The 12161-nt window shown below is 53.2% G+C and overlaps 1 protein-coding gene across 4 annotated transcripts in view; it reads right to left on the reverse strand.

Annotated features, from left to right (window-relative positions):
- Positions 1 to 2252: 2252 nt before the first annotated feature.
- Positions 2253 to 12161, reverse strand: part of Nap1l4 (nucleosome assembly protein 1-like 4) — a 46078-nt gene continuing 36169 nt past the window's right edge. For 3 of the 4 annotated variants that reach the window (XM_013021120.1, XM_013021119.1, XM_013021121.1), the window contains exons 11-15: positions 10061 to 10083; positions 9525 to 9644; positions 8027 to 8056; positions 7185 to 7241; positions 2253 to 3095 (exon numbers count right to left, since the gene is read on the reverse strand). In XM_013021120.1, the coding sequence (XP_012876574.1) occupies positions 3057 to 3095; positions 7185 to 7241; positions 8027 to 8056; positions 9525 to 9644; positions 10061 to 10083 (269 nt within the window). In that variant the 3' untranslated portion in view covers positions 2253 to 3056. Of the gene's footprint in view, positions 3098 to 5497; positions 5529 to 7184; positions 7242 to 8026; positions 8057 to 9524; positions 9645 to 10060; positions 10084 to 12161 lie in introns of all 4 variants that reach the window. The other variant, XM_013021122.1, reaches the window with a different exon arrangement.

Here is a 12161-nt window from a genome sequence, read left to right on the forward strand (position 1 = left end):
ATAAGATAGAAGCCTGAGGAGACCAGAGGCCAGCGTGAACAGCCCAGGGCCTCTACCTCCACACGCAGACAGCAGGCGGCGCAGCCCGCTCAGCTCCGTTCTTAGGACTGGGGCGGCTGGGGCCAGGCCGGCGGGCTTGGCCTTCTAGGTTCCTTGGGCCCCATCACCTCCAGGTGGTAGGAGCTGCAGGGCTGTGCTCACCCTTCGGCTTGGCCCTGCCCTAGGCCAACAGGTCCTGAGCCTTCAGAGCAGCCTGGCCACAGGAGCAGGGTGACCTGGGCGCCCCACCCCTGTGGGGCTAGGAGTCAGGCATATACTGGTGTTGGGAGCCCACCAGCAGCCACGTGAAACCCAGGTCAGACCACTGGAGCCGCGGGGGTGACGACAGCACCGGGGAAGCACTGGGGGCTGACGCCCTCAGCACCTCAGGAAACCACAATCCTGAGCCGAGTTGCCCACTTCTGGGAACTTTCGAGGTCTAACTTACACGCAAGCAAATGTCCCTATTTTATGATTTTATTCTGTGTGCTGGTGCTGGGGCTTCAACTCGGAACCTCACACCCTGCTTAGCCATTTTGCTCGTCTGGTGTTCTATCATTTGAGCCACAGCTCCATTCCTAGCTTTTTGCTGTTAATTGGAGATGAGTTTCAAGGTCTTTTCTGCCCAAGCTGGCTTTGAACCTTAATCCTCAGGTGTCAGCCTCCTGAGTAGCTAGGATTACGAGTGTACACCATCAGCAGCTGGCCTAAACATCCTCATTTTAAGGGGACCATGATGCAGTCAGGTCCGCCTCCTAGATGGCCCCAGGTCAGTTTAAATCCAGACACAGCCATTTCTGCTGTGCTCTGTGAACCTGGGTGTGAGCACACCCTACGGTGACCACGTGGAACGGCTGGGTGGGTGCTGGTCTCACAGGGGCCCTGCTAACCGGCCTCCTGTAGACCCTGGAGCAGTGGCCCACGCAGATAAACACAGGCCGAGAGGAAATTGTTCAGGGACAGTGCCAGGCCCAGAGTTCAAGCCTCGTACACCAGCACAAACATAACAGAGGGGGAACTTCTCCTGCAAAGCACTACTGCTTGGAAGCCTGTGTATGAGACTCCAGTAACTGAGTCTCGGGGGACTCCCAGGAGGTGGGGGTCTCATTCAGAAAGGGAGATAAAATGCCAGTACCCCAGCAGCTCACCATTTACCCTCACTGCTCCTAAAGTCCCCGTCAGGCCGCACCCAGTCGGAACCAAGGGTGGCATGCACCAGTGGCTGCTGGTGCCTCCTGACTGTGCCACCAATGCCCACAGCCACCTGGACATGTGCTAGGCTCGCTCACTCACTTGGCCAACAGTCAGGGCGTGCAGTACAGAGCGTGTCCTCTCAGATTCTCATGGCGTGTACCGCCAGCATCAGAATGAATGTTGCAGGTGCAACAGCGCCCCCTTCAGGGAGGCTGAGCCTCTCCACCCACTGCCCGTAGGAGGCAAGGTAGCTAGCTAGCACACTGACAATTGTCCCTGTGAAGTTTATGGAAATTACCCAGGCACTTAGTTTTCTGAGTCACTGCTGGTCTTCACATTACCCTTGAACTGCATGTTTATGGACACCCAGGAGACAGTGACACCTAGAGCTGGGAACATTTCTACCCACCTGGTTTCCACCCTTTCCAGTGGCTGCCCACCAGTGTCAGCTGGGTGCTGGGCCTGCCGTGGGCAGCCGGGCAAGATCAGAGCCTGCCTAGATGGGGAGAGCAGCTGCCCAGCTCCAGGTGGAAGGCAGGGCCTGCGGCTGGCCACCAGAAGAGCCGGCTCTGAGGCTGCTCCCCCTGGAACCCAGTCTCTTCCTGGCCGGACACAATCAGATGGTTTAGCAAGACGTCTGCCCAGCAGGCCTTTCTGATAGGGTGGGGGGAGGGCGGGCGTGGGCGACGCGTCCCTTCATTGGGGAGCAGGTGACAGCTCTTGGCTCTCTACAGAAAGCTTCCTGTGGGTTCTGATCTACCCAGGCATCATCCTCAAGGCCTCTCCTGCAGTTTGCAAAGGGCTCCTAGCCCACGCTTCAGTCAGACAGCCTGCTTGGTGTGTGTTGGGGGGAGGACGAGACACTGAGGTGAGGGCAAATTACACGCAGCCACTTCCTAAAAATGAGCTTTCAAACCCCAAACACAACATGAAGGCAGAAGAGCAGCCACGGCCAGAGCCCCAAGCACAGCAGGCGCGGGGCTCCATCAGCACTGCACAGAGACACAACTCAGCTCGGCTCATGTTTCACAACTTTAATAGAATATTCTAACTATTCTGTACAAATTGAAAACACCGTATTCAGTTACAAATGCGTTATCAGGTAAGGCTGCGCACTCTAAATGCCTGCTGCCGGCTGGACCTGCTGTCCCCGCAACCACCAACACACACTCAAACCCCACACACGCGCCGCAACAGGCCACACCAAACCCAGGGCTGAAGACAGGACAGGGTGGGGTCAAACAGGGGACACTGAGGAAAAGAGACTAGAGGCTCACACAGAACAGCCACCTCACGCGGCAGCGCCACAGGCCCTGGCTCCAGCCCCGCCCCGTCTGCAAAGCGGGTCAGAGCGCTCTCATCCATCCTTTCCCTCAGTCACCAGGTAAACGCCAAGGCGGAGCCCCCCCCGGCTCTGGCCCCAGAGCGCACCCCAGAAACCAGGAGAACGTGGCCACACTACCAGCTCTCCGGGGATGGCCCACCCACAGCAGTCAGCGGCTGCGAACAACGGGGGCAGTGGAGGCTGCAGCACCAAGCACACTGCTCTGCCCAGGCTCGACCCCTGCCTCCCTGCCTCCCTGCCCACCCCGCATGGTCTCAGCCTCCCAAGGGCAGGGCCAGGGAGGTCCAAGGCTGCAGAGGCGCTAGAACTAAGCCTGCTACTTCTGAAATGCAGTTCCGTCGCCACTGTACAAGTTAAGCAAAGTAAGAAGGAAAGGAAGGGTGAAAGTGAAGTCATGCACTTGGAAGGGTTAGATGTCAGCACGCCGCGTGCGGGCCGCTGCAGGGCCGCCCACAGGCGCTGGCAGGCCCGCTGCTCCTCACTGCTGCTTGCATTCCGCTGGCTGGCCGGCTTCTTTCTGCAGGGAGAGAACACAAGGCCTTGTAGAGAGCCAAGGCAACGCCGCTCACCACCATCTCCAGCCCACCACGGCAGCTAGCCCACGGGTTCGCATCAGAAGTGGGTACTGGGGGCAAGAAACCAGAGCTGACCCCCGCAGTCACAGCAGGCTGGTTTTAAGGGCACCTAATCAGTGCTGGTGGAGGGAGGGGGGCTGTGTGTGAGGCCCCACCACAGGCACAATGGCAGAGCCCTTGCCACCAGCACAGCCGGTAATCCCCAGCACCACACAGGCACAATGGCAGAGCCCTTGCCACCAGCACAGCCGGTAATCCCCAGCACCACACACGTTACTGACTGCAACTTGGCATCGGCACTGCCTTGTGAAGTCACGTCTTGGGGTATGAGCACACAAGGAACAGGGAGCCTGTGGAGGAGCCCCGAGCGGGAGCGGGGGTCAGGCTGCTCGGCCTGCATCTCAGCTGCTCTGCAGGTTGCCAAGGAGCCCAAAACAAAATACACTCAAAATCCAAGCCAAAAAGATGCCAACCAAGTATTGTCAGGCTGCTATGAAAGGGTGAGCCCGGCGGAGGCTGGGGCAGTTACTGGCCTCTGAAGTACGAAGTGGGGCGTCCCTGGCAGCTGCAGCAGAGCAACTAGTGAGAGGACGGGCAGGAAATGGACGTCACGGGCTGGGGCCCTCGGATCTAGCTCCCCCACAGCTCCCCACACACCCCAGAAAGGAAGAGGGCTTAGCACAGTGCTCACACCTAAGGTTTCAATTATTGGGTGATAGAGATCAATGTGAGCTTGGGGAAAGACTGGACAAAGAGTTAGTAAGATCCCATCTCAACAAACTAGGTACTATGGTGTTCATCTGTAATTCCGGCTACACAGGGGCAGGGATGTGGGATCATAGTCCAACAGTCAGCCAGCCCACCTAGGCAAAAAACTTGAGACCCAATCTACAACATTTTATCGGGAGGGGGAGGTGCTGGTACTGGGGCTTGAATTCAGGACCTGGGCAGTTTTAATTTCTAGCTTTTTGGTAATTAATTGGAGGTAAGAGTCTCGGGCTTGTCCCAGGTGGCTTTGAACCACAGATCTCAGCCTCTATATAGCTAGGATTTCAGATGTGAGCTGCTGGCACCTGGCCTCCTCCACATCTTTATGCATACATAAATCACATATACACAATGTCACCTAACAAGGGGTTGTTGTGTAATTTATCTTGTTTACATAATTGAAGTAACAATTTCAACCACAAGAATGTAACATCTCTGACCTAAATAAAACCAAGGCTAGAGCTGGAGCAGAGACCGAACATGTGCCTGTTAAGAGTTCAAGAGGACCTGGTTCAACTCCCACCCCCACCCTGAGAGAGAAGCCCACCAGACTGTCTCATCCAACACAGATATGAGCAGGCCTGGCTACGGTGAGGGCAAAGAGCTCCAGGAAAGGCAGCGGTAACTGGGGAAAGCCTATGCCTCTCAAAGTGCCTGCCTCTCCAGGTCTGCAGGTACTCCACTCCTCCAGGGAGGAAGCCTGCGACAGCCAAAGTCAAACTGCAACTCAAGTGGGTGTGGTCACTCAGCTATCTAGCCTAAAAAATGGAGCCCCGACCCTTCAACCAAAGCTTTGCCAGCAGGAGCCTGGCTTCAAGGGTGGTCGGCGGAGAAGGCTGGAAGGCAGACCTCTAACCAGCACACCTCATTCCACCAGCTGCACCAGGCACAGCTCCCACCAGGGTATCTTGGACCGTTTCACGTAACTGCTGGTTCAGGTGCATGGACGCCAGGCCAGGGAACCCACCAAATTGTGTGGCCATCGGGGTGAGCCTTCTTCCCCAGGAGCAGCAGCCCCTGCCATGGCACGTGATGCACACGGCCCCTACGCCTTTCTTCTTCCTCCCACTGCATCCTAGAAAGCGCTGAGCACCCTCGGGTAGGGACTAAACTGGCTCTTCCCTCCTCTGACCAAAACTGTCCAACTCAACTCCCCGAGAACATCTCATCCATCGTTCTGCAGAGTTCTCGCGGGCCCTATCTACTGCCGCCGTGTCTGATCCCATCTCAGTGCAGATGGCACAGTTGGGGACAGCTGGCGGGGCACTACCAGGCCTGCTGGTCCACAGGGACTTCTGTGCCACCCAGCCAGGTCCTTACTCTTCCTCGAGAGCATGCACCTGACGGACAGCTTGTAACTTGCTGCACTCAGCCAACCGGGGGCACATCTACCTGTGGCTGCCCATTTTACAAACCCAGTAGCAGAGCCCATAGGAGCACTGGGCTTGCAAGGCCCTAGCACAGCCCTGCAGAGGGGCTGGCGCACCTTCCTATGTCCCAAAGACAACGCAGGGCACAGACCAAGTACAGACAGAAGTTTCAAATTAGGTATGAAGGGATTCCACCTTACCTAGTAAGAACGCATGAATGATTAACAAAAATTACACCTAAATGGGGAAAAAATTGAAAGGAACTGTCAGCATGAAAGAAAATGACAAGTATAAAAATCACACAGGAGGTAGCAGCCACGTTCTCCTGACAGAGCTGCAAGGTACCAGGTGTACAGGTGCAGCCCAGCTGCCTTCCCTTCAAACACGGCCACCAGGCAAGACTACTCGTGCCAACACCAATGCCCTTCCCTTGTTTCTCCATGGTGACCCTTTGCTGGGGGTGGGGGAGGAGGACCACGCACAAAGGGACACAACTGCCTCAGGCAGCCTGTGCTGGCAGCTTAGCCATATCTTTGCTCCTGGCCAACACAACCAATCAGAGGTGCCAGCAGGTGATGCTAGCCATCTGCAACTACCTGGAGAGACGCTATTAGAAACCAAGGGTGAGAGGAGACAGGCCCGGCAGGGTGAGGACTGCATGCAACAAAGGAGAAAGGAAGGAAACCCACAGACCAACAGTGAGACACAAACAGCACGATGCCACGGTGCCCCAGGCCAGTCCTCGGTCCCTGCCAACTACGGCCACGGCTACCCCATGCCCACAGGGTGGCATGTTCAGTGCACACACCTGGCTCATGTTCACCAAGCAGTCCCCCGTCACTCCCAGAGTGCGGCCATAAGATTATTCCAGCGTGGTGGTCAGGAGGCACATCTCTGCGAATGGAGGCCCTTCCCCTCCCACCCTTCCCCAGGGCCCGCCCGCTATGAACATAGTGCACACAGATGCATGACATTGGTGTGCAGACTCTTCCTCCATGTGTGCATGGTGTCTGCGCAGACCCTTCCTTCTCCCACCTTCTATCCTCCTCTGGGGCCTGCCATGTGCACACAGGTGTGACATGTATGTGTATCCTTCCTCCACCTGTATCCGGCATCTGTGTGCCCTTCCTCCTCCCGCCATGTGCACACACGTAGGATGTGTGCCCTACGTGTGCATGGCGCCTGCATCCGACACTGGCTGCAGCACAGAGGCACGACACTGGCGGAGTCCACTGTAGGGCAAACAAGGGGCAGCACAACGAGACCAGACGGAGACCACAGAGATGCCAGCAATGCCACACCCACTGTGCATGCTTCCGTTGGCATGCAGGGACTGTGGCTTCCTGCGCAGGCTCATGCTGCACTTGCACAAGGCCAGCTGTCAGTGGGAGGTGGGCTCAGCTCCCTGACCCATACTTGCTGAGACCATGGATAAAAACTGGGGGAGCTGCTAGATGGAGATACCTGTTCATTTTTCTTTTAAGCCTGTTTTCTCTATCAAACCTTGCCATTTATTTTAAATGAGCTGAAACAGATTTACCCATTTGAGATCTCTAGGCACTCTCAGCCCAAGCCTAACCCACAGTTCTGCTTTCTGCTCATCAGTGCCAGGGAACACTCAGAAGCCCGTGGGACTTTACTTCCTAAGACATGCCCCGACTTCTCACCCAAAGCTCCTCGGCTATACACACTGAAGCTGTTTGGGGAGACAGGAGCCTCAGAATGCAGGCCAAGCTGGCACACACTTGTGCTCCTCTTGCCTCTTATCTCCCTAGAGCTGGGATTAAAGGCGTGTACCGCCATGCTCAGCACAATTCTACCTCAACGTGAGCAACACCTCTTCAAAGTCCCACAGTAGAGCACCTGCTGGTTGGGGAACCCCAAATAACTGACCTTAGGGTTAATTTCAGCATCTTCTTCCTCTTCTCCCTCCTCATCACCTTCCAACTCCTGTATTAAAGGAGAGAGTTATTTGGAAAGACTAAGATGGGACCATGAAAGCAGCCCTTGATTTAGAGGAAGCCTGTCCCCGCCACACCCTATGGTAAAACCATTTTGTCTGTTCACTGACAAGCCTGAAATAAACACACGTTTCTAAAGAAGATCATTTTCTCACATCTGGAAAAGGTGCGATTTCTTTAACATTTGTGCCAGTGCTCGGGCTTAAGCAAGGCTAGTGCTCTACCACTTGAGCAACAGCTCTACTTCCGGCCTTTGTAGCAGTTAACTGGAGGTAAGAGCTCACAGTCTCTCCTTTGCCCAGGCTGGCGTTCAACCATGATCCTCAAACCCCACCCTTGAGTGGCCCGGGCCTTTGGCACTGGGCATGGGTTTATTTTCTAAAGGTATATTTTGGAAGCAATTTCAGGGTGACAAATATGGGCTTGGTGCGGCATGTGTATGTATTTGTGTCATTGCTAAATAGGGGTGCAAGAATCAAAGGGGACTGGGAAGGTGGCTCAGTGGTAAGAGTGCTTGCCTCACATGCCTGAGGCCCTGGGTTCGATTCCTCAGCACCACATAAACAGAAAAAATAAAGCTGGAAGTGACGCTGTGGCTCAAGTGGTAGAGTGCTAGCCTTGAGCTTAAGAGCTGAGGGACAGCGCCCAGGCCCAGAGTTCAGGCCCCACAACCAGCAAAAAAAAAAAAGAATCAAAGGTGACCCCCGCCACATGGCAGCACAACCCACATGGGCAACATGAGGGCAGTGCCAGTACACACTCTCCATGTCTTACCTCCTCTTCTCCTTCCTCGCCTTCTTCAAACTGGAGTGGGAAAAACCCAGAAAAAACATTAAGATTATAAAACTTAATGGTAGCCTGCCAACCAGCACCCCCACCAGCCGGGACTGAGAAAGAGGGAAGTCTGGAGCCACTTGCTGCACAGGAGCCACCTAGGCAGAGGCAGCTGCGGGCTCTGGGGACACACTGCAAGCTCAGGCTAGGCTGCGGCGCACATGGGAACCTGTGTCTTCACGGGACATGAGTGAAAGTCACTCCAATCAAGGGGGAGGAGGGATGGACAGCGCGGGGCACCAGGAGGTGCCAGGCGTGACAGGCTGGACCCACGTGGGAACCTGGCTGACTCTGCTCCCACTCTCATCTTCAGTCTAAACTGCTGGCAGTGGAAGAAGCTTATCTATAAGGCAATGAATCCATTTTTTTTCTTACCTACACAGCTAGCTGGGAGTATAAGCAGTGGGTTTTTTATTCAATCAGTGTATATGTGTATGTACACATGTGTACGTGTATGTAAAAGCTCACATGTGTGTGTGTGTGTGTGTGTGTACTGGCCACCAAAGTAACACTTGGTGCCAGAGCCCATCAAGCAGGAGCCACAGAGGCCACACAGCTACCAAGGGAGCAGCCGGGCGAGGGGTGGGGCGGGCATTTCTAATCCTAGTGAACACGACCCACTGGCAATGCGCATGCACTGTCTCCATGCTGCCTGCTCAGGCAGTGATGGCTAATCCACCCAGGTCAGCCCCTGCCATTTCAGCTAACTTAAACGAGGACTCTTTATTCAAAGGGCCACACTCAAACAAGCAGGACATGGACAGTCCTTCCTGGAGAGGACAGAGTGCTTAAGACAGCTTGCAGAGTCTCCAGTGGGAAGCCCTGGTCTAAACCTGCTGTGTGATTGGCCTGTCCTGAGACCTGCCCCTCTACAACTCTGCACTCAAGAGGCCTGCCCATACTCAGTGGGTCCACATGCCTTGTTTATAGCCATCCACTTCCAGCCAGGGTAAGCACCCTTCAGAAGTTAAACAATGAATTCTGGGTCCCTGCTAGCACACACCGGGAAAGATGTAAGGAGCCATGGCTCAAGAGAGAGCGAGCTCCAGCACTGAGGATGAAACCGACAAGCTACAGAAGAGAAGTCTATCTCCTAGAGTGCACAATATCCTATACCAACCCATGCCTGGCACCAAACAGCACTTGGGGCCCCTCTCCCAGCAGCCTGCAGGAGCTGCTACCCCACAGACTTGCGTGGAACTACTGCCAACCACGGTGTGGCAGGGCCCAGCCTCTCTGTGGTTTCCAAGCACTCAGCCCCTCCCAGGACATGAGCTTTCTGCCCCTTCTGAGGTTTTCAGATCTGCCACATGGGCTTCTTCCACTGCAACTTCTCCAATTGTCCCCTTCTGCATCTATCCCCCCCCAAACACAGGAGAGAGGGGACATCATGTGCCTGGCTGACGACGAAACTCAAATCAGCCCCCCTTGCACATACATGGTCATCGTCCTCTATGGCCTCCCCCGTGAAGTAGAGCACGGCCCGCGGCACTATCCGCTCTCGGAAGAAGTGTCCAATTTCAAAATCAGAGGCTAAAGTGAACTCTGAATCTTCATCCTGAGGGGAAAAACCAACAGGTTGACTCATCTGGGTGGGGCAAACACATTTATCTGCTCAAATCCCCTACCCAATTTTCACCCTCCACTCCTAGCTCACTGGGCTTGACGCAGGGTCATCACATACTCAAAGCCAAAACTGCAGAACAGGTAGAGCTCAGAGTCTGCAGTTCTTCCTCCACCTGCCCCAGGTTTCAAGCTAGAGGTACTGGAGATCCTAACAGTGAACCCCAAAACTTGGAGGACTCCTGTCTATTCCTCAAGCAAAAGACATAGGGAATACTCCCTTCTCCCCAGCCCCAGGGTGTAATGACTATCTTAAAGAATGGACAGGAATGGATTGAAAGGAAAGAGGAGGCCCTATTCAGGAAAGAGAGACTCAACCAGAAAACAGGACTTTGACAACACAAATCTTACCAGTGATTCTCCATCCCCAGAGGCTAGAAAAAGAAAAGACAAAACATGTACATTACATTGACAACCAAAAAAAATGTAAAAGCCCACAAGAGGATGCTCAGCTGACAAAGGAAATGGACACTTCTAACCCCAAGGGTTTTAAGGCTAGACCCCACCAGAATCCTTGGATGGTTTCTCAGGCTCCCACCAGAGCCTCCCCTGACCCTGACCTGCTCCCCCCAGACCAGGCCCAGCTAGCCAAAGTTAAGAATCAGAAAAGCACGAGAGCAGTTTAAAAAATGGACAAGGAAGAAGCACAGGCTGAGCTGAGGCAGCACAGCTCTGCTGCAGAAATGGAGCTCCTGTCTGTCACTGGGAAAGGCAGTAAGCAAGTGTCTGCTGTGTCCCCCACAAAGGGTACAACTCTCTTGCCAAGGCTAATGCATAGACATGGTCAACACATACAACAACAGACTGGTGCTGACATGGAAATAGCAGAACAGAAGAGGGACTTCTGACCACATTCCATGAAGCTAAGCCATGGCCAGATGAACAATGTATAATCCTGGCTGAAAACCCAAGTCACAGGGTACAGACAGGCAATCTTGCCTACGGAGACACAGGTTAGGAGGATCAGGGTATAAGACCAACCCAGAGTAAAAGGACCCTATATGAAAGACTAAAGGCCAAAAAAAGGACTGGGGATATGACTCAAGTGACAGAGCACTCTTCTAGCAAGCGGACCCTTGGCTTACCCCTCAGTTTCTGTCACGCACATGTGCATACTGTGGACTCTGCAGAAGCTCAAATGCAGAGTCCACCTTCTTCCTCCAGCACTTGACTTCTACACTGGTTTGTAGGAATAACAGAGTAAAAACCCAGGAGCCAGTGGCTCACACCTGTAATCCTAACTACTCAGAAGGCTGAGATCTGGGGATTGAGGTTTGAAGCAGCTCAGGCAGGCAAGTCCATGAGCCTCCTATCTCTTAATTAATTACCAAAAAGTCCGAAATGGAGCTGCAACTCAAGCGGTAGAGCACTATAGCCTTTAGCACAAAAGATCAGAGACAGTGCCCTAGGACATGCCCAAATAGAGAGCAGGTTCTGGGAGTAAAAAAGAGGAGAAAATGCAAGGGAAGACAGTAAGTGCACACAAGACTGGTTCATCTTCTGAGTGGAGTGAGGGAGGGAGGGAGGAGAAAGCTCAAGCCATGATCAGGTTGTTGAAGGGAAGACTACTATGATTAGAAAAATGGTCCAGGATCTGAGGAAGTACTCACTCTGAAAGACTGGAAGGAGATGAGAAATCTGAATGACATTTATAAGTCTCATTAACGAGAAACACTAAAACAAATGCATTTGGTTTCAAAAACATTGCTTAATTTCTATCATCTGCCAAGACTTTCCAACTATTTGACATTTACTCTTGTGTTAAACACTTGTACAAATATAATGTGAGTATGAATTAACTGTACATTGGAACTTCAGGCAAAAATTTAAAAATTAAGTCAGGTGCTGGTGGCTCACGCCTGGAATTCTAGCAACTCAGGAGGCTGAGATTTAAGGATCATGGTTCAAAGCCAGCCTAGACAGGAAAGTCCATGAGAATCTTATCTCCAATTAACCTGAAGTGGTACTATAGCTCAACTGGTAGAGCGCTTGCTTTGAGCTGAAGAGCTGAGGGACAGGCCCAGAGTTCAAGCCCCACAACCTGCCCAATATTTATTTATTTATTTATTTATTTAAAATACAAAGTCCAGAATAGCACTTTTGTAACTGCCCCAAGTATATCATTACAAAGATTTCTGAACTGCAAGCTGTTTGTGAATATACAATATACTGATTATAAGGTGATTGTGTAGAGGACAGTGTAGGCTGCACAGAGGATACTGGTGTCAGCCATGAAGCTGATGGCTTCATAACCACTATGCAGTGCCGCAGTCACTTTCATCAACAATGGGCTATTCTTGGAGAAACAGACATGTATGTCCAATTCAAGCTTATTATTTTTTTTTTGGGGGGGGGTCTGGTTGTGGGGCCTGAACTCTGGGCCTGGGCACTGTCCCTCAGCTCTTCAGCTCAAGGCTAGCGCTCTACCACTTAAGCCATAGCGCCACTTCCG

The sequence above is a fragment of the Dipodomys ordii genome, unplaced genomic scaffold (assembly GCF_000151885.1).
Source record: "Dipodomys ordii isolate 6190 unplaced genomic scaffold, Dord_2.0 Scaffold54, whole genome shotgun sequence".
Lineage (NCBI taxonomy): Eukaryota > Metazoa > Chordata > Mammalia > Rodentia > Heteromyidae > Dipodomys > Dipodomys ordii.